A 26,746-nucleotide genomic window follows, 5' to 3' on the forward strand; every position below is an offset into this window, starting at 1 on the left:
GAAAAAGGAAGAATAACGTGGAGAAAAGGCTACAGTCTTTACTCACCATTTTAATACTGCCAACAAGTCTAACAGATCCAACTGTACACATGACAAACTGGGAGGAGTCTGGATGCAATTATGGATCAGCAAAGGAATGTAGGACTGGTTAGGGATGGCACTAGAGGGAAACAGGGATTTGGCACCACACAGACAAAGTAAAGGCATGCTCAGGACAGGGCTGGGCAGGGAGGGCCATGGGAAAGGCAGCACAGAATAATCCACCGTTTTCATCCCAAAAAATGCACAGGAATCAGTGGTTTGAGAGCTGGGAAGCAGCAGTTTTCCCCACAGCAAGGGCTCAGCTCCTCTCCCCACTGAGCTAGGATTACACTGAGCACAAATCCCTTCCCATACTGGCATAAAACTGGGCTCAAACCCCCAACAGAACCTAAACCCTCCTTCTGCTGCAGGAGCCTTTCCCAAAGCCTGAGGGGAGCAGGATGGTAACAAATCACACATGGAAAAAAAGCCGAAGCTCTAAGGATCCCTTAGTAGCTGCAGAAATATTAAATCCTGGCCATAGCAAGTGTTAAAAACAAGGAATTCCTGCTAAGAGGAATATTTTCTGCAGGATCTGCTCACATGTGCATAGTTAAGTGATTTTTTTTTGTTGCTTTTTTTAATTATTATTATTTTTAAAACAAGGTTTGCAAATAAAGAAATAAAGTTTAGTAAAGGTATAGTTTTCTCAATGGAAAAAAAAATAACCTTAAAAACAGACTAGTGGTGGCTTGTTAACCAAAGGAAGAGAGAAAGCTACATATCCAAGGTCTGGAATCCAGCTGGAATCCACCGCACATCCCGGAGTTCACGCCGTCCAACGATGCCAGGAGGATCTACTCCCACTACGTGGCTTCACTGTGCCCTAATTCCACATCCCACAGCAATAAAAGGTCCCTAAGACAGAAGATTGTGCTAAAGAATTCCAGGATTCCACATGTTCTCTGCTCCTGGGTCATGCTCGTCGCTGTCCCCACGAGGCAGCAAGAGGCTGGGGCTCACCAGGCAGAAACACTGGGAAGGAAACCAGGAATGTAGAAGGGAGCAGAGAGAGCAGCTCCCAGCAGGACACCCGGAGCTGGATTTACCTCTCAGTAGAGCCCACACTCCTTGAGGTTGTTTTTGATGATGACGTCGGTGACGGCGTCGAAGACGAACTGGACGTTCTTGGTGTCGGTGGCGCAGGTGAAGTGGGTGTAGATCTCCTTGGTGTCCTTCCTCCGGTTCAGATCCTCAAACTGGCACTGGATGTAGGCGGCTGCCTCCTCGTACGTGTTGGAGCCTGGAAAGCAGAAGATCCCTGGCTTTGCCCACCGGCTCACAAGAGCTTTTAAGTCCATATTAAGCTGCTTGCAACCATCTGCCTTATCCAGCTACAAATCCAAATCCACCATTAACTCCTCCTGGGAGACCTGAAGTCTATTCCCTGGACAGTGACCTTGGACATGGGATCCAGGGATTGCTGTGTGCTGGGACAGCCACGCTCCACAAAGAGCAACAAATCATGGGAGTCATGGGCTTGAAGAGACCTTCAATCCCATCTCATTCCATCCTCTGGCAAGAATAGGGACACCTTGCACTACACCAGGTTGCTCTAAGCCCGGTCCAGCCTGGCCTCAGCACTTCCAGGGACAGGGAATCAATCAACAGCTTCTCTGGGAATCACAGAAATCAACAGGTTTGAAGAAATTTCAAGGAATTTTTCGAACATGTAAATGCCTCAAGCAGTGCCCAGGTAAAACCTTCCACCTGTGTGGAACCACAGCAGTGATGGGCTCCAGAACAATCTGTGCTGAACACGGACACTCCAGGGTGGACAGGAACCAGAGCAAGACCTGGTTAAGGTCCACAGCCTTTAAAATTAAATTTAAATGGAATTATTGTCCCAGTAATTGTGAAAACAGAGAAGTGACCTTGATTTGTTGGAGTGCAATACTTTATTCTAGGGAAGGACAAAGGTTGTTCCCAACCACAGCTCTTCCAAGAAAACGAAGCTACCAGCCAACTGAACAGGCCAGAGACACTGTCCAGGAAGCACAGGGAAGGAACTGGGGGAGAAGTTTGTAACTGATTCTAGGTTGTACAAGGCTCTGACTCACTCATTCCTGGCCCAGTGACACAGATGATCCAGTGATCCCAGTGATCCCAGCCTACCTGTGTACTCTGGGTAGCAGATTGTTAGCGGGCTCTTCTTAATCTTCTCCTCAAACAGGTCTTTCTTGTTCAGGAAGAGGATGATGGAGGTGTCTGTGAACCATTTGTTGTTACAGATGCTGTCAAAGAGTTTCATACTCTCATGCATCCGGTTCTGGAAAAGGAAATCCAACAGAAGAGACATTAGTGAAGGGTGGGATGGGGGAGAGAGGCTCTGCTGCACTCAAAACTGGGGTGTCACCACCACATCTTCACTGCCATTGCCCCAGGAGGAGCACAGGGGACAGATCACCTCCTCCTGTGCCTTTCTGGAGTGACTCACACACAGGGAACAAGCCATGAGAACAACTCCAGGCACCTCCCAGCAACCAGGAAGGTGGAAATCCTCACGGATGGGGTATATTTATCACTCTGTGGGACAAGATTCCACTGGCTGATCAAAGGAGTACTTGTCCTTGCAGCTCTCAGACAATTTAACAGGAGGAATATGCCAGGAACATTCCAGCCTGGTGCAGGATGGAGTTGGATGCTCCCAGGTCCCTTCCACGCAGCCACAAATCCCACGTCACGCACCATCTCCTCGTCCTCAGCCAACACCAGGTCGTAGTCACTCAGGGCCACACAGAAAATGATGGCTGTCACCCCCTCGAAGCAGTGGATCCACTTCTTCCGCTCCGAGCGCTGCCCTCCCACGTCGAACATCCTGGGAGAGGCAGGAGAAGAGGCTCAGGAGCTGTGCACAGCGTCCTGCCTGGCCCCTGTGGTGTTCCCAAGGATGGGGAGACTGAGCACTGGGTTGGGAACACACAGGGTTTTGGGTGCTTCTCTTGGGAGAGGGGGGTTTAAAATTCCCTTCCTGGGAGAGGGGATTTTTAATCAGAATTCTCTATTTTCTTTCAAGCCAGGGTGGATAGAGCTTGCAGCAACCTGGGCTAGTGGAAGGTCTCTGCCTGTCTGGTTCCAGGTGTCCCTGGATGATTTAATATCCCTTTCAAGCCAAACCATTCCATGGTTCTGGTTTTCAGCAGGAAGAACTGAAAGTCACCATCCAGAGCTCTGCTGATTTTGTTCTCTCTCCTTAGCAACAACCCATTTGCTTGACTGGACTTCAAACACTTTCTCACAGCACCTCCAGGGAAATGGATTATTGGGAACACACTACCTGCAAGCTCCTGCTGGGACCCAGGAGGAAATTAAAGGGGTTAAGAAATAATTTCATGTATTAAAAATAGTCTTGAGATACTGGAGGTTAAAGGCTGAGCAGTTGCTTATGGAATGTCTGTATAAATTGAATTAGTTTCTAATTAAATAGAAATTTGTGTCACAGGTAGTTCCAGCCCTCTGCTCATCCAAATATTTTGATGAGAGCCTAGGACTGGGATTTAATTAAATCAAGTTAATATCTGAGTTATTAAGTCATAGATATTGATTTGTTCCCAGAGCAGACAAGGAGCTGTCCACGGGGAGATTTAATGATCCCAAACTAACTCCCATCTTCTATTTAACCCTCTGGTCCAGAAGGAAAGATGGAAATCTCTGTGAGAATCCAGGATATTTACATGGCTTGAATCATTTGCCATTAGCACAGAGAGATGCATGAAGGAAGAGCATCACTGCCAACTCAGCTCATCCCAATTCCAGTCACTGCAGCTTCCCCATCCCATTATTAGCATCTGAGATGGAATATCATGGCAGAGCTGGCAGCACCAGGGTGTCTGATGGATTAATGCTTCCCTTTATGGAGCAAATCCCTCTGGGACAGCACCTCATGTGTCTGGGGCCCTGCACAGGATCAATGGCTATTGGGGGGCACTGGAAGGGGGGTGGAGATGATTAAAGGAACACACTGGAGATCCTGATCCCTCCTGATCCCATGATGGGAAGACAAGTTACTCCCTGGATGGACCAGAAGCTAAATAAATAAATTGATTATGCCAACTATTTTGGCATTGTTGTTAAAAATGTTCTTAAATTGCACAGTTCAGAAGCCAAAATGCTGTTCTCCCAAAAACCGTGTAAGTTTCCTTCTCCAGAGGAGACCACAGAGATGCTCCAAGGACTGGAGACCCTCTGCTCTGGAGCCGGGAGAGCTGGGAAGGAGAAGGCTCCAGAGAGACCTGAGAGTCCTTTCCAGTGCCTAAAGGGGCTTCATGAGAGCTGGAGAGGGACTAGGGACAAGGACATGGAGGGGACAGAACAAGTTGAATGGCTTCCCACTGCCAGAGGGCAGGGATAGATGGGCTGTTGGGAAGAAATCCTTCTCTGTGACATTGTGGAGGCCCTGGCACAGGTTGCCCAGAGCAGCTGTGGCTGTCCCATCCCTGGAAGTGTCCAAGGCCAGGTTGGACAGGGCTTGGAGCAACCTGGGACAGTGGAAGGTGTCCCTGCCCATGGCAGTGGGGTGGGACTGAACAGGATTTAAGACCCCATCCACTCCAAACCAGTCTGAGATCCCGTTAAAACCCTTGGATTTTAGAAGCACCACTTGGATTTTGCTGCAGCTCCATCAAAGTGTTTCACACCCCATTTATAAATAAGCCAACAGATGCTTTTTAGGAATGTGAGCAGGAAAGGCTCCAAACCACTGGCACAGACACAGGGAAGGGGGCTGAGCCACAGGCACTGCACTGTCCTACATCCACCCTCCAGCACTGGAATGCCGAGGGGCTCCAGCTGTTTGTCAGGAGCACACAGAGGATCTGAAGCAAGGAATTCCTAAAGCAGCAGGAGGGGGAGCTACAGGGATCCAAGGTGAGGAATGAGGGATGCAGCCTCAGCATATGGAGGCGGTGGGAGCTGCTCTGAGGTTAGAGGAAGCTCGTTAGTGACATGTAAAGGGACACTGCCGGGAGCAGGCTGGATCCACAGCCTGGCAGGGACTGGAGCAGCAGAGGGGACAGGGAAGTCCCAGCCCCTGCAGTGCCAGGCGCAGGCTGGCAGTCCCCAGAGGAACACATGGAGCACACCATGCATCCCGAAGCCACAGCCTGGCTGCGGACACGGCTCGGTTCCTCTGCTCTGAGGAAAGGGTTAAACTCAAACTCAAACTCCAGTCAGTGTCCTTTTAGTATTATTTTTGGGATTGGATCCTGGAAACGAGCAGTCAGTACCTGTGTCTGCGATTCCAACATAAAAGCAGCTGAAAAGAACAGAAGGCAAATCAAAGTCAAACCGGTCTCTCCAGTGAGCGATGCCGGCGGAGAGGGATAACGGAGGGAAGGAGGACAGTTAAACCAGGAGCAAGTGTGGGATGTGCCCCCAGTGCAGGGCACGGGCAGAGCCCTTCACTCACTTGAAATACAGGTCCTTGAAGGTGAAATGAGTCTCTACGATTCCTGTAGTTTTCACTCTGGTCCGCAGCACATCCTGCTGAGTAGGAATGTAGGTCGGCTGGGATATTCTATCCAAGTCATTTAGGTAACTAAACCAGAAGAGACAACACAAGAGGCTTTTTTTAGTCGGCTGCCTCACCATGAATCTTTTATAAACTGCAGAACAAAGCGCAGAATTTATTTATCGCCCTCACAGAGCACAGCCCTGAAGCAAACAACCCCCTAGAGCTGTCCTGAGAGATGTTTTGGGGGGTTGGGGACTTTAACCCCTCCCTGGATGACCTTGGAGGTGGTGCTGGTGGAGCTGAGCTGGCTGGGGAGGGTAGGGAGAGAATGCAGAGCTGTGCCAGGGCTGGATCTCCCAGGGCAATCCACAGTCAAGGTCTCTCGCTTCAAAGCACAAGGCAATAAATCCAAGGGTTTGCTGTTAAAGGGCAGGGATGCGTCAAAGGAGCCGGGAGGGAGGGATGAAGCCTTAAAAACCATCCCAAACCAGGCAGATGCAGTCACCTCCTTCCCCAACAAGCTGATACAGCACTCTCTGAGGATACAGCCCTGGAAGAAGCCACATCCTTGCAGAAATTTTCCCATCAGGACTTCAACTAATTCCAGGCCCAGCACATTCCTTCTGGAGTTCAGCTCTCGGGCACACCAGCACGAGGTGTGATTCCCAGCATGATTCCCAGCAGGATCAGAAATCCCACTGCAGCCAGCAACACCCGTGAGCTCATCTTCCCTCCAGGCTCAGCCTCCTGCTTTCACAAAGATGACACATATCCCACAGCTCTGCTGGGATGGCACAGGCCATGCTCTTTCTCAGGAGCAGGTTTGAATCAGCCCAGCCCTGTGTCACTGGGAGGGTTCAGGGGCATGAGGGCTCTGATGGGTGTCATAAACCCTCCCAAATCACACATTATTATCACAGATCCATTGTCAGCCAGGAATCGCTTCTGGAAGCTGTGCTAGGAGCCCCAGCAACACATCCCTCCTCCAACAGCTCCAGCATCCTCCTGGCCAGGACTTGCAGAGCCCTGCCCTGTTTCCAAACCCCAGATGCCAATGAGCTGCCAGGACCTGCCCAGTGCCATGGGGCTTTTCCCACAGAGCTGGGATGTGAGAGTGGATTTAGTCCAGGAAGAGACAGTCTTCTCATCCTTCTCCTGACTCCAGAAGGATGGCAGGTTTTGAGCTGCTCTGTGACCAGGGCTGGGCCTGGCTTTAGTTTCAGTTTAGTAAAACACGATTTGAAAGGTATTTACCTTCCTCAGCTTCTACCAAGGAATGTTTCTGCTGAGGCAATGACATGCCCCGATTTTTTCTCCTCTCTCTGCCCTACCAGTGTTAATTTAGCTGAGGCACAAAGTATCAAAAGCCAGTGGGAATACTAAAAATTGACCCAGGAGCTCCTCAAAGCCTGGCTTTGACACAGGTCACACCACTGGTGTGACAAATCATGGAGTCACTTGGGCTGAAAAGTCTTTTAAGATAGAGTCCCACTCTTATCCAAGCACTGCCAAGCCCAAGCTGAAGCTGTAAAGCATCTGCTCCCAGCAGCCAGTTGGAAGTTTGGGCACTGAAATTGGTATAATTCCTAATTAAGGCCTTGGGAACAGCCAGAGAGGAGGGAATGGAGCTGGCAAACTCCCAGCAAACAAACTCAATCAGGAAATAAGGCATATCAGATGCAGTGGTGCTGCCTGAAACAATAAACTTTGCCAGACTAATTCCAGAGAGACAAAGGGCAAATCCCATGGAAATATAAGCAGTTGGAAAACCCAGCAAAGGGGATTTCTGGGAAACCCTGGAAGTCCTGCCAAGTGTGGACAGAGGAAGCAGCTGTGCCCTCTGAAAAATCCAGGCTGTGCAGCTCAGCTAGTGCCACTGGTATTTCAGATTAAGTGGAACTTGAAAAAGATACCCCAAAAAGCTGGAAAAGCACAGAGGAGAGGGGAGGGGAGGGAAAAAGGGGAAGCGAAAAAGGGGAGAGGAAAAAAAGGGGGTGGGAGAGATAAAAGAAGAGGGGGAAAAAGAGGAAGGGAAAAAGAGGAAAAGGAAAAGGAAAAGGAAAAGGAAAAAACCCACTTAGTTTTTATCTAGCACCATGTCAGGGAATTTAGGCTGGGACTGGCATTTGGGAACACAAGGAGATGTGCTGGACTAGAGAAAGGCTGATTAGGAACTGTGCTAATTGCCTGTGAGACTGCAGATAATTACCTACAGCTTCCACAGGCTGGGATCTGCCTGAAATCCAAGAAAAGTATCAAAACTAGGAATGAAAACATTTCAAAGCATTATGTGCTTGGTGACATTTCCAAGTATCTTGAAAATCTGGAGATGTGTGAAATTGAAATATCCTTCACATTCATCCTTCTGCACCCCAAATAGGAGTTTAGAGGGGATATTGGGAAGGAATTCCTCCTTGTGAGGGTGCTGAAGCCCTGCAATGGAATGCCCAGAGAAGCTGTGGCTGCCCCATCCCTGAAGTGTCCAAGGCCAGGTTGGATGGGGCTTGGAGCCACCAGGGATAGTGGAAGGTGTCCCTGCCCATGGAATCAGATGGGATTTAAGTTCCCTTCCCCAGTCATATATAGAGGTCCCAAATGCTTCTCCATGGCACTGGCTGGAGGCAGGAGCTGGGAGCCACAAAGCCATTGCTCACATCAGAGGGCAAGACAAATGGGAAGTTGTAAAAAGGCAAGTTGGACAAATAAATGTTTGCAATGTTCTGCAAAACCCAGGGTGGTTCCAAGAGGCTTTATCAGATGGTGCTGGGAAAGGCACTGAGAACTTCTACATCAACAGCTTGGACCAGGAGCTACTCAAGTGTTCTTAAAAAAAAAAAAAAAGAAAAAATTAAAGACACTACAATTCCAGGAGAGAGTGTTTGGATTAGTGCTATCCTTCACCTCCTCTCCTCCCATACCATCTCCAGCCTGCCAGGGCAGTGCTCTGACAGGCAGGATCTCTGCCTGCACAAGGAAAAAGTGCCCAGTGATGCAGGAAACAGCAGCAAGGGGAGTTATTGGAACAATTCCATGGTGAAATGCTCAGCTCTCTGCCACAGCGCCCTTGCTCTTGATGCCACCTGATTTTCACAAGCAGTTACTTGTCTGTTCCTCTCTTCCGCCATCCCATGTGCCTCAGCCCCAGAATCTGATGTGGAGCCAGAACTGGCCTGGAAACACAGCACAGAACTGGATTTCTGCTGGAAAACCGGCAAATGGGGCACAGACTTTACAGCTGCTCACACTGAGGTTTCAGTGCTGTTTATAGGAGATAATGAAAGGAACAGGGAACTGAAATTCCCAACAGAATTGGGACAAAGCCTGTGTCATCCCACCATAGAAAGGAGTGCAGGACATCCATCCCTATGGTGGTCGGGCACTTGAACAGCTCCCCAGGGAATGGTCACAGCCCCAGGGCTGGCAGAGCTCAAGGAGCATTTGGACAATGCTCTCATCCATGGAAAAAATCCCCCCAAACACAAGGTGGGATTTTGGGATGACCTGTGCAAGGCAAGGAGTTGGACTTGATGACCCTTGTGGGTCCCTTCCAGCTTAGGCTATCCCACAGTTCTAAGCATGGACAAGGTTAATTAACTGGGGAACACCAGAGATAAGGCAGGTCAGGAGCCACGTGTGGAGGGAGAGGAAAATCCTGGGAATTCTGCAAGTCCTATGGAAGACCCAGAAGAACTCTAGCAGCATGAATTTACCATGAGGAAATGAACCCACTGGCAGTGTTTCCCAAGCGCGGAATCGTCGAGCTGCAGACGCATCGTGACGTTGGTTTGGTGCAACTTCCTGTGGCTTTGGGACAGGAAGTCGAATTTTCTGGGGCACTTCTCAGGAAATGTCAGGGTGGCTCATCCCAGATGTAATGTCCCAATCCCAGGCCATGCCAGCTCCTTGCAACAGCCAGAGCTGCACCTGGACCTGGACACAGGTGGGTGGCAAATATCCAGGAACAAGAAGAACCCTCCAAAATCCCACCTCTGGAAGGCAGCTGGGTCAAGCAGGTTCCTGCAAAAGCAGGGTAACACCCTCTGTTCCAAATCTGCTGCATTTCTCCAGCTGCCTTCATCTTCCTCCTCTTCCAAAGCCATCCAGACACATACCAAGGTGCCTCCTTCAGCTCCTTAAGCTTTCCTCCTCTTCTTCACATCTCTCCCTTAAATCATTCCTTCCTTTCCTCCTCCTCCTCAATCTCTTTCCTCCCTTGGAGCCTGAATTTCCTTCATTCCTGCTGCAAAGGCATGCACAAATCCAAGAAAACTCCTGTCAGCCCTTCCCTTGATCCAAACTCCTGCCAAGGTGCTGCAAATTAAGGATTCTGCCTTGGTTCCAAGCTCAAATATGCTCGGAACAGCAAAACCCTGCAGGCAGTGAGCTGTGGTACAGCTAAAACTTCTCCACAATGATGCTCTTCTCAACCCATTTTTCCAAGAGTTAAAGCTTAAACTGAAATGAGTTTTCAGCTGGAAATGCTGAAAATCACCTTTCAGAATGTCAAGTATTTGCTGTAGAGAGACCAAGAATGTGAGTTTTTAAAAAAAAAAAAAAAGATAGAGAAAAAACACCCAACTGTTTCACTCATCAAAGGAACAGTTCCCCCTTCCTGCACTAACCTGCCCTTGGAAAAAGATGATGCATTTCACTGAAAATTCCATTAGCAGCCTGTTTATCTACTCAGAACTTTCTAGTTGTTCAGCAGCTGTGTTGATTTTTGGACCAGGACAAGAAGATTTTAAAAACAGAACAGTTTAGAGGCAGCATTGCCTGTGAGGTGCCAGGCATAGGGACAGGAGGAAAGGGACAGCTGTAAGGAGAAAACTGGGAATATTGACCTGCAGGGTGAAGGGATCCCATTTTGGAAATTGCTGAATGTCAGGAAAGTGGCAGTTTAAATTTTAGGAGCGTGGCTCCCCTTTGTAGGAACAACGGAGGTGACAGAGCCAAGTGCCTGCCATTTCAATGGAACCCCAGAATCACTGAGCTTGGAAAAGACCTCCAGGATCCAACCACTGACCTTGTCACCAGACCACAACAGAGCCCTGAGTGCCACATCCAGCTGTTCCATGAACACCTGCAGGGATGGGGACTCCACCATCTCGCTTGGGCAGCCCCTGCCAAGGCCTGACCACCTTTTCTATGAAGAAATTCCTCCTGGTGTCCAACCTGAACCTCCCCTGCCCCAGCCTGAGGCCATTTCACCTCATCCTGTCCCTGTTCCCTGGGAGCAGAGCCCGACCCCCCCCGGCTGTCCCCTCCTGTCAGGGAGTTGTGCAGAGCCACCAGGTCCCCCCTGAGCCTCCTTTTCTCCAGGCTGAGCCCCTTTCCCAGCTCCCTCAGCCCCTCCTGGGGCTCCAGCCCCTTCCCCAGCTCCGTTCCCTTCCCTGGACACACTCAGCTCCTCAATGTCCTTCTTGTCATGGTGACCCCAAAACTGACCCCAGGGTGGGAGGTGAGGCCTCAGCAGTGCCCAGCACAGGGGACAGGCACTGGATGGTCCTGCTGGATACCCTGACCCATGGCAGGTGCCATTGTGCCCCTGGGCACACCTGGGCTCACGTTCACCTCAGCACAAGATGCCAAGTCTCTTCCATGATACCAACAAATTTGTCAAAAATCACCAAATTTTCCATATTAGTTTACATCTCTTTCTGTGAGGGTGAGAAGGCCCTGGCACACGCTGCCCAGAGGAGCTGTGGCTGCCCCATCCCTGGAAATGTTTAGGGCCAGATTAGATGGGGCTTGGAGCAACCTGCGATAGTGGAAGGTGTCCAGGCCCATGGCAGGGGTGGAATGAGATGTCGAAGGTCCCTTCCAACCCAAACCACTCCAGGATTAAATTCACCAAGGCACAAAACAAGAAATGTTGGGTTTCCCCCAATGCTCCATAGAGAGAAGACAAACAGTATTCCATCTCCAGTGTCACCCAGTCAGACCAGTGTAGGCAGGACCTTCCCACCCAGTCCCGCCCCGCTCCAGCCACACCGGCCCCTTCTGGACCACTGTGGGAGCTGGCAAAAGCCCAGGAGCTGGTGTTGGTTCCTTACTAGGATGCAGAATCGTTCAGCTGGTATTCCCTGGATCTGCTGAAGCAGGCCTGCACTCCAGGGTCTCTCCAGAGCCGTTTGATGACTCCAGCCAGCTCAGCCGTCATCATTCCCTCCTCCGCGCTCCCCGCCAGCACGAACAGCTGCCGGGCGTCGTCCTGCAGGACAGGAACACAGCTCTGGGTGCTTGTCCATCCACAGAGACCCTCCCCACCGACAGCAAGGCTCAACACCTCAGCATTAATTAATCACTGCTCCACTCAGTCACACTCCAGTCCATCCAGTTTTCTCGCAAAAGTCACGGAGTTGTTTAACTCCAGCAGCCAGAAAGGGAATTTTTGGGCAAGAAGCTCCAGGCTGTGGGGTGAGATGCCCTGATCAGGGATGGCCACAGCACTTCCACAGGGATCACAGCTTCAAAGGCACCATTCCCATCAAAACCATGGGATTTCAGTAATTTGGAGCAACGTTTCAGAGAAAAGGTGGGAATGCTGATGTGCTACTACAGACCAGTGAACGGAACTAGAGGTTTTACTCGGAAAACCTCTGTTGGTGTGGCACAGGGAAAAGGGAAAAAATGTGAGTTTTGAGAGGTGATGGGACCAAAGCTTTGAGGATTTGCCTTTTGCTGCTAAAGCTGTCGGAAGTGAGGGAAATGATTCCTTAATATAACATTTCATCAGGAGATGGGATGGACTGATTGAGATCTGAGCATGAAAAATCTCCCTCAGAAGCCAGAGCAGGACTGTGCTCTTGTCCAGGTTATGCAGTGGTTTAGGACAGGGAACCCCACGCTGCCCTGGACCCCCTCTGATTTCATTCTTACCCTGATCAGACCTGTCAGGTCATTCTGGGAGCTGTGAGAGACCTTCCACTACCCCAGCATTCTCCTCCTAACACAGCTCCTGTGCCCTGAGCCCCAAACCCCAGGGTGTGTGTGCCAAGCCCAAGGTGCTGACCCCAAATCCATTTTAGCGAGGTGTTAACAGCCAAATGCAGAGAGACCCCAGTTCTGGATCTCTGTAGGTCACTCCGTGGTTTGATGCATTTGGCCTTTTCCTGGGAAAGCATGGCAAGGTTTTGCCCTTTGGGATGGTGAAAACTCATGGCATTCAGCTCTTGTGAAGCCACCTCAGCATGGACAGGTAACTGAGCAAGGACTTGGCTTCAGCATTTTCCCTGTTTCAGCTCCAAGTTCCCAACTCAGCTTCAGCAAGCACCAAGAATGGTGGAAGAGAACTCTGGGAGGATTTGAAGCAGCAGCAGAACAACAGCCTGGGTGAACATGTGAGTGAAGATGTGCCCTTTGGCCAGGGCTTGAAATCATAAATCCAAAATAAATACCATAAATTCAAACTATCCAGGGGCTGGATCAATAGCAGCATGAGGCAGAACAGTCACAGTGCAGCCCTGTGCTGACACAATTCCTTTCTCCTGCACATTTCCAGGAGTCCCTAGTTCCCACTCTGTGCCTTTCCCACCACCATAAGGATCAAGGCTTCCTGACTTGCTGCTCAAAATGGTGGACATAAATGCAAGAAACAGGCCAGGCAATGAGCAGAGCTAGAGGGGAGGGGAAAAGCAGGGCCTCAAACCTCCCAAAATTTCAAACTCAAAATTCCCAAAAATTCAAAGAATTTAGAGAAACTTTTGATATTTGGTTTTTTGGGTTTTTTTTTTTTTTGACCATTCAAACTACTAAAGGTTTTTACCTTTAGAACTTCAGTGAAATATTGTTTTGCACTGACAATACACTGAAGTTATGACAGGTTTTCTGCTGCTTTATCTCATAACATATTCTGCCTCGGACGGAAACTCCAGGATTCATTAACACAGCTCAGGCTAAGGAAATAAATGCAATACTCACTGCTCTGGCAACTTCCCCAAAGTCTATCTTTAGCCTCCCCATGGCTCTGATGATGGCAATGATGGATTGGATGGTGTTGCTGTACACAACCACTTTATACTGTTTGCATTCCTCCTCTGAGTAGCCATCTTCATGGATAATCCTGGAAGGAAATCAGCTTATTACTCCCAAGGCAAACCAGAAGGGCACCACACGGTTTTTTATCCCATCTCACACAAAAACAAAGGTTCCAGCCTGCACTCACTTCATCTGCTTCACAATGGTGCTTTTCCCAGACTCTCCAGCACCTGAAAAGCGCAAAAAACATCCAGTTAACCATATGAAACTGAAAGGACAAGCAGGATGTGCTTTTTCCAGTTCCCACAGAGAAGTTGATGGGGTCTGGAGCAGGATATTCCTTGTGCATTGCTGCTGGTAGTAGAGTTCCACTCTACTGTCCTGGCACATTGTTCCCAGATTTAATTTACACATGCCAACAGTCACCATAAGTTCACTGGCTAAAAACCCTGGAATTTCTCGATTTCCAGAGGTCAGCAAGGGCAGCCAATTGGGAGGCAAGTCTGAAGAACTGGGATGAGGATTTATCCAACAGAGCAGCTCCCATCCCTCGCTCCAGCCCAAGACAGCCAAAGTGCATCAGCATCACCAGACAATGCCACCATTACTGAGCTGGGCAGGAAAGGTCTGGAACAACCAGGTGGGAAGTGACCCTCTGGCACGGGGTGATTTCCAGGTGAAATCCCAGAGCTGCAGGCATGTCTGCATCCCAACAGCCTTCCTTCAAGGAATGTCAAGAATACCTAGCTTCCAAAGCTCTGCAGAGCTGGGGGGGGAACAGTTATCCCTGGGGATGGGTCAGTTATCCCTTGAAGAAGGGTCAGTTATCCCTGACGCAAAAAACCAGCAAGTTCCCTGGTTTTCCTATTTTTCTGTCCCAGATTCCAGAGCACTCCCAAGCCAACTCCCTCCTGCATGGCTCAGGGCAGTGGACACCTGGGATGCCAAACCATCAGCTTTCCTGGTTTATGGAGCTTAGCAGAGCTGCCCCACATCCCTGTCCCAGCCAGGAGCAGGCCAAAGGCAGGCACAGTGCTCCTGAGGTCAGCAGAACCCCAGGACTTCACTTTGTGTGGCAGCAGGAGCTCAGGTGGCTCTGCCACTGCCTGAGGGCCCCTTGGCCTCAAGACTCCCTGAGGTGCAGAGCTGGGCTGGCTGTAGGCAAGGAATGATGTTGGACCTGCTCGGATTTGGATAGATGACTCGGGTGAGCCCAGATGGAATAAAACACCCATGGAATTCCCAGATGGTTTGGGTTGGGAGGGTCTTTAAATCCCATCCTGTTCCACCCCTTGCTACAGGCAGAGACACACTGACTATCCCAGTTTTCTCCAAGCCCCATCCAACGTGGCCTTGGATGCATCCAGGGATGAGGCAGCCACAGCTTCTCTGGGCAGACTGTGCCAGGGCCTCCCCACACTCCCAGGGAAGAACTCCTTCCCAATATCCCACCTAACGCTGCCCTTTGTCAGTGGGAAGCCATTCCCTTGTCCTGCCACTCAAGGCCTTTGTCCAAAGTTCCTTTCCAGCTCTTCTGACGCCCCTTTAGATTTCAGATCTCCCTGGATCCTCTCCTTCTCCAGGGTGACCATTCCCAGCTCTCCCAGAGCAGCTCAGTGTTTGTGGTCAGGTGTGAAAACACTAACACTCTGTAAACTCAGCATTTCCACCCTGGGAGGATGCAAATCCTTGTTTTGATTTCCCACATCCACCCTCCACATTCCCAGGATCCAAGTGCTGAGATTTCAAATCTCTGCTGTCCCCAAACAGCCCCGAATCCAGACTGAGAAGGGACTTTTGATATAACCTCTCAGCTTTTGCCTTCTCAGCATCATGTTTATTGTCGTTTCCTCCTTAGATTATCCCAAAATAATCTCCTGCGGCAGCCAAGCTGTTCTGCCTGTCACCAACCCCATCAGATCCAACCCTGCCAATACAGCAGTAATTCTAACCAGATTCCTTTAACCCCTTCCCCCCTCAATCCTAAACACTGCCTGGTAGAGCAGGAATTCCCCTCTCCAAGGTTACTCACACCTTACTTCAGAGGAAGAAAGTAGGAATCCACATCCTTCAAACTGTCACCTCACCAACACACTACCCCAAACTGGCTCCTCAGCCACGGCCAAGCAGTGAGCTGTTATTCCTAAAGAAGCTTTTCCTGTTGTTCCAGGTTCCGTCTCTCTCAGGCAGGAGCCACCCAGCCAAAGTACCTCATTAAAGTACTCACTGAAAAACATCTCCCCTCCAGCTCCAGCTCTGGGAAGGCTGGAGCTCCTGCTGGGATGACCCAGGAGATCAGCAGTGCCAGGGAGAAAAGGGATTAACACTGCCCATGACTAGTCTGACACAGAGGAATAGCTTCCCGCTGACAAAAAGGAGGATTAGATGGGATATTGGGAAGGAGTTCTTCCCTGGGAGGGTGGTGAGACCCTGGCACAGGTTACCCAGAGAAGCTGTGCCCACCCCATCCATGGAAGCAACCAGGTTTAATGGAAGGTATCTCTGCCCATGGCAGGGGGTGAGATGGCTTTAAGGTCCCTTCCCACCTAAACCATCCTGATTCCATGATTCTGGAGCCAGGCTGGGAGAGCTGCTGGTGTCCAGCCTGGAGAGGAGAAGGCTCTGGAGAGACCTTAGAGCCTCTTCCAGTACCTGAAGGGGCTGCAGGGGAGCTGGAGAGGGACTGGGGACAAGGACCTGGAAGGACAGGATGAGGGGGGATGGCCTCCTACTGCCAGAAGGGTTAGATGGGATATTGGGAAGGGATTCTTCCCTGGGAGGGTGGCAAGCCCCTGGCTTATGTTGCTCAGAGAAGCTGTGCCTGCCCCATCCCTGGAAGTGTCCAAGACCAGGCTGGACAGAGCTTGGAGCAGTCTGGGATAGTGGAAGGGTCCCTGCCATGGCAGGGGGGGGTGGAATGTGACGCCTGGAAGGTTCCCTCACTCCACTCCAGCCAATCATTCCCATTTCACTCTTCCTTTCTGGAGCTAATTTCATTATCTCTAGGGCTCACTTCTATCCTGTGATGCTCCTCTAAACACTTGCAGATGTTCACACCGGAAAAGGTGCTATTCCCCTTTTTCCAACCCACTGGAAAGGGTTTGCCTGAAGGGATCCATGTTGGACCAACTCAGCAGCTTTTATCCTGCACCCTTCATTCCCAGCTCTGGGGACTTCCATGTGAGCTGTTTATACCCAGGGTGGCTGAGTCCTCCAGTAGGGGAATAACAAATGGGAATTTAAATGCTACTAAAACACTGCTTCAGCCTACAGCAAACTGATGCTCCACACCAGAAATTCACATGAAGAGTGGATAGAGTTACACTGGAATTCTTACAGATTCCTCAGGCAAAGCCTCCAACTCTGGGATCACAGGCAGGGACTAGATGGGGAGCCAGGAAGACCTCAAAGATCAAGAGATGTGAGAGTGGATTCAAACCCATGGAAATCAGGGTGTTCCTGGGACATGTCTGCCTGTCAAAGGAGAAGCAAACCTTTCTCTTCTGCTCCCATGAGCACAGCCAGAGAGGGATCACTTTCTGCCACCAGAAACCAGGGCTGAGCTCAGTGTGAATGTTGTAACCCCATGGAAAAACTGCTTCAGAAGCTTTTAACTTCTGAACTTCTCTTTTCCCAAAACAGCAGTGAGGAACCTCTTCCTACCACCCTGGACACAAAGAGCAGCTCATCTGTTACAGAGACTGTCCTAACTCCATGGACACACTGGGCAAGAATTTCACAATGTCCCTGTCCTCAATGCATCCTTCCACAAGCATTCAACTATTCCCTCTGGAAACCAGATGGAGCCAGGAGGCATCACAGCTTCTGAAAATCCCCACACCTCACTCAGTAACACGCCAGACCATGCCAGTGACATCCCAGTAACATCCCAAACCATCCCAGTAACATCCCAATAACACCACAAGTTCTTAGGGAAAAGCTCAGTAACGTAAGTGCTGGAATTCCATCTCCAAGGGTGCCAATCCCTGTACACATTCCTACAGCCAGATCCTTCTCTCTCTGGAGCAGGAAGGAACTGGAGCAGCTTTCCAGCTGTATCAGCACTGGCCCTGGGAAAGCAAAGGATACAAGGGGGGAAATTATCATCCAACCACTTCCCCCAAGAAAGCCAGAGGATTTCCTGAAGCAGCAGATGGGAAGCCAAGAAACTTGGCATGGCCACGTGCTGGAGATTACAGGGAAGAGAGCAACAAAACACAGCTTGGACTGGGAATTCCAAGGGAGGAATTCCACACAACTGAACATTTTTGCCTTAAAAAAATCTCCAAGGAGGTAGGTCAGACTCCCTACATCTTCCAGACACAAGCATCCAGTTTCCTGCTCCAGAAGGTCCTAAAAATCCTGTCTGCAGTGCCTTTTTTCCCTGAAGTTGTATCAAAACTGCATTAAACTGTACTTCAGGAAAGGAATTCCACACACATAATTAAGGGGAAAAGCCCTGGAACATCTGCAGGTTTCTGAAGAGAAACCAGGTCACTGCTGAAACAAATCCTTCCAGGGATGGAACAGGGATGCACCTGGAAAATCCATTAAAGTACAAGTGAGGAAAATAAAACTGAAGGGCCTGACATAGGTGTGCAGCTTGGACCTCCAGCAACAGCCAGTTCAGAAACTGTGCAGGGATTTGCCAGGAATTCCACTAGCCCATTCCTGAAGTGCTGCAGCCCTTGGTGAGCTCCCAAATTCAGGGGTATTTCTCAGCAGTTCCAACATTCCTTGATGAACAGCTTGGGAATAACCCCAGGAGTTCACTTGAAGCTCCAGAGCTGAGTTACAGACCTGGGAATGTGACAGGACCCTCCATATGTGGAGCAGGTTGGAAGCAATGCTGGATCATCTGGCTGTGGTTAGAGCTCCCCAATCCCAAATGGAACCAGCTCCCCTCAGACAGGCTGAAAGGGGCCCAAAGAACAGCACAACCATGTTGGGAAGAGTCCATGTCCAAAAATATCCAGGGGTTTGAGAGCCTGGAAGCATGGGGCAGGAGCTGTTCAGAAAACCTTAAATCTCAATGGGTATCTCCCTGAAACACATTTCCTTTATTTAACTCTCACCCATCCCACAAGGAACATGGGCACCTCCCCTTAGCCACCAACACCCTCCTTAGCTTTCCTCAGCACTGCATTCCTGAATTGTATCCCATGAGGAATATCTCCCCACCAGCCTCCAGCAACCCCTGGACCTGTGCAGCCACAGCTGGGGAAAGCTGAACCATAAAATCCTCATCCTCTTCACCACTTCCCAGCCTCATTGTGTGGAATGCATATCCCAACAGCCTGACCTTCCTAGTGCTGCTATCCCTGATAACACAGATTCCCTTGTTGAGGTTTTTTATTTCAATGGACACCTAGAAAACTCTTGGATACCACAGAATGACATGCAGCAAGAGAACTGCACTGGGAATCAGGAGAAAGGGAAAAACGACTGGAGAAAGGAGCAGTAGTGTTGTACCACCAGGCTTGAAAAACACAGCTATTGTTGGAAAAGTCAACAGGAACCAGGAAAGATTAGGCTGACACCTCTAGTTCTGCAAGAATGATGGGGAAAACAATATATTCAAATAAAAGAGGGCACATGGGCTGGCTACAGCCTCACTGCAGAAGGAACAGGAGCCAATGGTACAGGATAAACCACTTGAGGCTGGTAGTGCCTCCAGAGAAAAAAAAAGTGAAGGCTTGGCTAAGGAATGGCATACTGAAAACCAAAGCAACACTAACCCTGGGATCACCACAGTGAAATTCCAAGCACTGCTGGAGCACATGGGCTGAAGCTGACATGGCTTTTCCCACTAAAAGGTACCTGGGAGATGCACAGAAGAGCAGCAGCCCTGATGGAAGATTTAGAATCACAGAAGGAATGCTCTGGGTTGGAAAGACCTTAAATCCCATCCCATGCCACCCCCTGCCATGGGGAGGGACATTTCCACTATCCCAGGCTGCTCCAAGCCCTGTCAAACCTGGCCTTGGACACTTCCAGGGATCCAGGGGCAATCACAGCTTCTCTGGGCACCCTGTGCCAGGCCTCCCCACCCTCCCAGGGAATATCTTCCCAGTATCCCATCTAACCCAGCTCTCTGGCAGCGGGAAGCCATTTCCTCTCATCCTGTCCCTCCAGGCCCTTGTCCAAAGTCCCTCTCCAGCTCTCCTGGAGCCCCTTCAGGCACAGTGAGGGGCTCTAAGATCTCCCTGGAGCCTTCTCCTCTCCAGGCTGAGCCCTCCCAGACTGGCTCCAGAACTGAGGAGCTTTCCTTTTCGCCTTGAAATTGTTGGAGCCTCAACCCTGTTTTAATTAAACAATTACTTTAAAGTTTAGAAACATCCCATGACCACTCAGAAGGTTGAAATATCTCCAGGAATTTTGCACCATTCCTGGGAAACATCAGGCTGGAGGAACCTGTGCCTGCCCCCTACACCCAGACCTGAGTGACTACTGATGGTTCTGAGGAATTCCTTAAGGACTTGCTGAAATAGCCACAAACCAGCAGCAAACAGCCCTCTGCTGCACCCCTGGAAGTGTCCAAGGCCAGGTTGGATGGGCCTTGGAGCAACCTGGGCTAGTGGAAGGTGTCTCTGCCCATGGCAAGGAATGGAATGGGATAAGCTTTAAAATCCCTTCCAGCCCAAATCATCCTGGGACTCTATAAGCACAGACCCTGCACAGACCTCAGATTTGGATTTGTTTTCCCAGCTCTTTGATCTCCCCCAGGAGTGTTTTGAAGGAATTATGGCTGTTGTCAAGCAGCGTGGCTGGAGACCCCCATGGAGAGGCCTTGTGTGGCTCTTGGCTGAACATCAAACCACCATCTCCAGCCTCCTGAGCAGCCCCTGGTCCCCACAGCTCCTCATCCACACACAAGGGATTGTAGAATCATGGAATGCATTGGGTTGGGTGGGGCTGGGACATCTTCCACTATCCCAGGTTGCTCCTAGCCCCATCCAACCTGGCCTGGAACACTTCCAGGAGGTGGAGACCTCAGAGCTCCTTCCAGAGCCTAAATGGGCTCCAGGAGAGGTGAAGAGGGACTTTGGACAAGGGTTGGAGAGACAGGACAAGGGGGAATGGCTTCCCATTGCTAGAGGGCAGGGTTAGATGGGATAGTGGGAAGGGATCCTTCCCTGTGAGGGTGGTGAGCCCCTGGCACAGGGTGCCCAGAGCAGCTGTGGCTGCCCCATCCCTGGAAGGGTCCAAGGCCAGGCTGGACAGAGCCTGGAGCAGCCTGGGATAGTGGAAGTGTCACTGCCCACAGAAGGGGATGAGCCTTAATGTCCCTTCCAACCCAATCCATTTCAGGATTTCATGATAAACAGATGTGCTTGGAGATATGGGATAAAAAGGCCAAGTCTGGTGTCTTTGGATCCAAGTGACAGCAGAGAAACAGCCAAGCAAGGCCTGAAAAACAGGAGCTGAATGATAAAGCAACAGATAACTTGGAAAGAGAGGGAACAGTGGCAAGACCTGGGCTCAGAAAATATATTCCTTAGTCTTCCTTATTATCAAGCATCACCTTGTGCTGGGTTCATTTTTACAAGTGAAACATCCTCTGAATTTCCTGCAGGGACAACAATCCTGAGCTGTTCCAAACATGCGGCTGGGCTCTCCCTGCCCGGCAGCTCCTGCTGAGGGATAAGCTCATTCCCCAAACACTGGGAGCTTGCAGGGGATAGAGACCCCAAACCCCCGAGCTCCAGGAGGCCAGCCTCGTGTCCCAGCATTCCCAGTGTTTGTTTCTAAAGCTGACCCAGGCAGCACCACCCCGGTAACCAGAGAAGGTTAAAGGAGGCACTGAAGTGACCAAACACCAACTGGGAAAACATGAAACAAGAGCCAGGCATCGGATCCCCGGCAACAAAGGAAACAGCACAGGGATCACCACAAAGAGTGTGCTGGAAAAATAATCGGCATCTCTCCCTCATTTCGGCTCCAAACCCCATTTAAGTCATGAAAACACCATTTTTTCAATCCCCTTCTGCAGGGAACAAGTGCCTGCTGCATCCCAGGAGGTGTGGGCACAGCTCTGCTCCCTCCAAACTTCCAGAAGATTGGATCCATGATCTAATTAAAAAATTCCTCTTTACAGCTCCCTGTGCTCTTCCAAGAAAAGTTATTTCAATGCTCTGCCTCCGAATTTAACGTTTAAACTTGAACCATATCCAGAGGGCTCTTGGAGCATAGGTGGAATCACAATTCCTTCACCAAGCTGTCAGCTGGAAATTGTCCATCCCCAAATCCCAGTGCTGGGCACAGACACTCACCCCCCGGGTGACACAAGCACGTGATGTACACATGACACAGGGGACAGAAGAATTCCCATCCCACAGCTGGAAAATGGCACTGTGCAGGAAAGAGGATATCTGACCCTGGTGGAACAAAATCTCTTTTCCAGGAGATTAAATAAATCATGGCTGATTCCTGAAAAACTCAAGGGGTTCAGGCACTCTGGAAGTAAGGAGCCTTTTGCCTGCCCTGCATCTGGTTTTGGTGGGAAAAGAGCAGAACAGAAAAACAAGAGGAAGGTACACAGAGACCCAATGGAAACCTGGGAGAACATGGTTGGAAGCTGCAGCTCCTACACCTGAGGACAGGGAAATTCCAGCCACCAGTGCAGCTGTGGAAAGACCTCCATGGAGCTCAAAGCCCAGAGAAGAGCTGTGTCTTCAAAGAGATCCGACCTGCTGGCAAATCAATTAAAATCATGGAATTGTTAAGGTTGGAAAAGCCCCCTGAGATGGAGTCACACCCTATCCCAGCACTGCCATGTCCACTCCTAATCCATGTCCCAGGTGCCACAGCCACATGCTCTTTGAGCACTTCCAGGGATGGAGACTCCAGCACTGCCCTGGGCAGCCTGTGCCAGGGCTGGACAACCTTTGCCATGAAGAAATTCTCCCTGATATCCAACCTAAACCTTCCCTGGTGCAACCTGGCCTGAGCCAGATCCTTGTGAACTGTGTGAGGAGAATTCTCCCATGGCCATGAGTCACCAGGAACCTCCAGCAGACCCAGACACCTTCATGATCAGAGAAACAACAGGTCCTCACAGCTTCCCCAGCAGGATTCCTACAGCAGATCCCACCTGGAGCAGTACCACTGCTGGGACAACATCTGGACACCAACAGCCCACCACAGAGCTCCATATCACCATTCCAAGGGTATCCAGTAGCTCCAGAGCTGAGGAGCAGCCAGGTCTCACCCCCAGATGGATCCTCTGGAACAGGGATCCAGGGAACAGCTGCTGTGCTCTGAGAAAAGCCACTTCAATTAACAACACCATTAACTGCAGCAGCAGCTCTGTCTGGATTTGCATCCCCAGAAAACACTTTCCTACCTTAAACCAAAACACAACCGAAACAGTGCTGAGGAAGCTTTGAGGAATTCAGGAAAGAAAAAAGGTTGGAAAAATCAGTGTCAGGAAAAAGCCGAGGGCTCCCGGAGTAGTGAAGGGGGGAGAATTATGCAAATTAAAGTTACTTAAAAACAAACTTATGCTTTTAATTGTTTTTGCATTAATTAGCAGCACCACTTCAACATAATTACACAGCATATCCAAACTCAGGGAAGCTGTCCAGGCTGGATAATAGGGTGTTTTGGGCAAAACCAGTCCAACACTGGTGCACCCACAGAGCCAGAGCCACAAAACCACCCTTTACACAGGAATTTGGGAATGGGACAGCTCTGGAAGCCAGCTTTACCATTTGGGGTCACACAGACCCCAGAGACACGGCCCAGAACAACATGCCAGACCTTGGCAAAGGCACTGCAGGCAGAGTGAAGGATCTGGGTTAGCTCCTACCCAACCAGGAAGAGCTCCAGCACCTTCCTCCATTTGGCTGGAAAAATCTGCCAGGTTTCCCCATCAGCAGAACCCTGTGTGTGCCTGCCGAGGAGCCTTTTCCTGGGGGCAAATGGGAGGAGAGAAATGGGAGTGAGGGCTCCTGGGCCATTCCCAGCTTGTTCCCAGCCTCCCCAGCCTCTCAGCAGCTTCAGCTGCTGTTCCAGAGAGTGAATCTACTGCCAGTGCCAATGCCAGCAGAGCTGCTGCCAGTGGCATTCCAACATGGAACAATAATTACATCCCACAGGGTCATAACAACCAGGGTCAGTCATTATTCAATACTCAGCTTTAGTTTGTTTTATAAAATATCCCCAGAGCTTAGAATTGCACAACAAACTTTGGAGTTGTGAAAGGGAAACTCAACAGAGGGACTTGAAATCCCTGAGGAGAAGCTGCCAGGAACAGTTCCAGGAATAACTATCCCAGCAATCTCCTGCAGTTATCCAGGTGCTGGGGCCACTTCCTCCAGCATCAGAACCCTCTCCCAGGTGGAAGGTGCTGAAAAAGTCAAGCCAAAGCTCCCAAAAGAAGGGAGCACGACTGGAATTCTCTCTCCTTCCTCCCCTGCTCAAGAGAAGGGTTACGGAGGAGGGAAGGGAAAACACACCCAAACCCTGATTTGGGGATTTCTGACTTCCTGTCCTCTCCCCCATCTCCTGATTTTGGGGGTATTTGACTTCCTCTAATAATTTTGACTGTATTTTACTTCCTCTTTTCCCCCCAAATCTCCCAATTTTCAGTGTCTTCCTCTCTCTTATCTTGCTAAACCTCCTGATTTCAGGTTGACTTCCTCCCCTCTCCCACATATCTCCTGATTTTCACGTCTATTTGATTCCTCCTCCAAATCTCCTGATTTGGGCTGTATTTCACTTTTCCTCTCCCAAATTTCACTGTGTTTGCCTTCTTCTCCCTCTCCTCTTCCAACCCTCCAGATTCTGGGTCCATCCCTGTCCCCTCAGAGCCCAGCTGGGCAGGATCCAGCTCCCCCACAGGCACAGCCCTTTCCTTGCTCGTCACAACTCTGCAGATCTCAAACTGGGGCAGCTCTTTTAATGGAGCTGGGAAGGATGTGTGGACTCCAAACTTGAAGGAAAATCCATTCTTTTTTCACCAACCCTCTCTGAGAGGGGCAGAAAGCACTCAGGGAATGACACGAGATCCTGCAGATCCAGACAGTTTTATGTGGGATAAAAAAACCCTTCCTCAAACAATGAAAAAATCCTCATGGACTTTTCCATCGGCTTCTAGTGCCTCATTGAAAGGATGTTCCCACTGCAGATAATTTCTCCTGGGAATCCCCTGTTCTGCTTCACCAGCACATCAAGAAGGATGTGTGTGGGGAGATTCCAGCATTCCCTGGTATTCCCAGGAAACACCACAATCAGAACCAAGAAATACCTGAGAGAGATTAGCCAGTGACAACCAGGTGCAAACCTGACCTGGGATCAGGTGGATCCAGAGGTAGGTCCAGAACAACATTCCAAGTACTCCTAAAAAGCTCCTCACCTGCAGACACATCAGGAAATGCAGGAATTCTCCTGCCATCCAAAGCCAACAGCAACCCAAAATCAGCTGCTCTGTGTTTTAAAGCCTCACCTGGTTTTTAACACATTCCAACTGATGACTGTACAATTTTTGGGATACTCTCCCCATTCTATGTTTGCTGATAAGATCAATCTCTGCCTTGAAGCCTTTGGTGCTTTGGAAAAAACGTCATACAAAAATATGAGGAAAGAATTATTCCATTCCAGGGAATGTGCAAGTGCTGCTTGTTAACACCAAAACAAACACCTGGAGAACAAAGGATTCTCCTGACACACAGCCAAGAGCTTTTCCATGGACACACCAAGTACAAAGCTTGGAGCAGGTCCTGCAGGGAGCAAAGAAAACGGGCTAAATGGGAAAGAAAAAGGATTCCTGGAGCAGGATGGTTTCTTCACACATCCTGCTCTAACAGGACCCACTCAGCACTGCTGTTCAGATCCTCACAGACTCCATCTGTCTCCTCCGAGACAGAAAAATCAGGATAACCAAAAATATATACCCAGACCTTGAAAAGAGGGACTAGCACGAACAGATGGTTCACCAGCCCCGAGTGGTGCTTATAAAATGTGAGGATTTGAAACGAATTCCAGAGTCTTACACTAGTTTGGGTTAGAAGCTCATCTCAGTCCATCCCCTGCCATGTGCAGGGACACCTTCCACTATCCCAGGCTGCTCCAAGCCCTGTCAAACCTGGCCGTGGACACTTCCAGGGATGGGGCAGCCACAGCTGCTCTGGGCAGCCTGTGCCAGGGCCTCCCCACCCTCACAGGGAAGGATTTCTCCTCAGTACCAAGTTTTTCCCCAGTATCTTATCTCAATCTGCTCCCTCAGCCTTCAGGAAGGGCACTTTGTGCCTCCTCTGAGCTCCCATCATCACTTCCAAGAACCCCAAAACCCAGCTCAAACACAGCAAAACTCCGCTAAAGGGAATCTACCACCCCTCCTAAAGGGAAATCCTGCATCCAGCTTCCCAGATCCTGAGAAAAAGCCAAAAAATTGACACCTCCTGTTCCCATGCGCTTAATCCCCCCAGGGTCTCCCACCTCCGCTGGTCCAAACACGGACACCCAGAGCCGTTTTACCCCCACTCCCTGACCGGGAATTTAACTCCAGCCCCAGCATTCCGGCCCTTCCCTGCCCGGACCTGCGATGAGCCGTGCCTCTCGCAGTTTTGGCCCAATCCCACCCGGGAGGGAGCGCCCTCCCCGCGGGCAGCCTGCAGGGAGCACGGGGAAATTCCATCGGGACACGGAGGAGACATTCCATCGGGAAAAGCCCGTGGGCCGCATCCCAGCCCCCCACAAGGATAAGCCATGCCCTCTCCCTCGGAAGGGGACATGGGGACCCTCAGGATCCCTCGGGACCACTTCAGCCTCCCCAGGGATCCCTCGGGACCTCCTCAGCCCCTCCAGGGACCCCCACTTCTCCATTCCCAAACTTCTTCCTGAGGGCGGAGGCCCCCCCTTGCGCCCCCAAATCCCTCCGGAGACCAGAAACCCCCATTCCGCTGTGCCCCCCCCTCGGCCCCTCCTCACCGAGCAGCAGCAGCTTCACCTCCTTGGCCGCCTTCTCGCCGTCTTCCCGCAGGTTGCGGTCGATCATTTTACTCCTCTCCACCGCCGCCTTATCCTCGGCGCTCAGCGTGCACCCCATGGCGGCGGCGGGGGCGGCCGGGCGGCCGGGAGCGGGGCGCCTGGGACCGGGACTGGGATCGGGATCGGGATTGGGATCAGGATCGGGACTGGGATCAGGATCGGGGCCGCAGCTGCCTCGGCCCGGGCGGCTCCTGAGGCGGCGCCGGATTTCCGGTCCCGTGCCGCAGGGCACGCCGGGAAATG

At 50.6% G+C, this 26,746-nt stretch overlaps 1 protein-coding gene across 2 annotated transcripts; it reads right to left on the minus strand.

Annotated features, from left to right (window-relative positions):
* Positions 1-30: 30 nt before the first annotated feature.
* On the minus strand, positions 31-26,722 carry GNAI3 (G protein subunit alpha i3). Of its 2 annotated transcripts, none has more exons than XM_066335682.1 (9): positions 26,444-26,722; positions 13,698-13,740; positions 13,454-13,595; positions 11,587-11,744; positions 5,489-5,617; positions 2,770-2,899; positions 2,197-2,350; positions 1,131-1,324; positions 31-939 (listed from the first exon to the last, which is right to left on the minus strand). In XM_066335682.1, exons 1-8 carry the CDS (start codon positions 26,559-26,561, stop codon positions 1,134-1,136), a joined length of 1,065 nt encoding a protein of 354 aa, XP_066191779.1. In that variant the 5' UTR covers positions 26,562-26,722; the 3' UTR covers positions 31-939; positions 1,131-1,133. The 2 variants fall into 2 exon arrangements, with proteins under 2 accessions (XP_066191779.1, XP_066191778.1); XM_066335681.1 differs by having other exon boundaries at positions 31-1,056.
* Positions 26,723-26,746: the final 24 nt, after the last annotated feature.

This window comes from Sylvia atricapilla, chromosome 25 (genome assembly GCF_009819655.1).
Source record: "Sylvia atricapilla isolate bSylAtr1 chromosome 25, bSylAtr1.pri, whole genome shotgun sequence".
In the NCBI taxonomy this organism is placed as follows: domain Eukaryota; kingdom Metazoa; phylum Chordata; class Aves; order Passeriformes; family Sylviidae; genus Sylvia; species Sylvia atricapilla.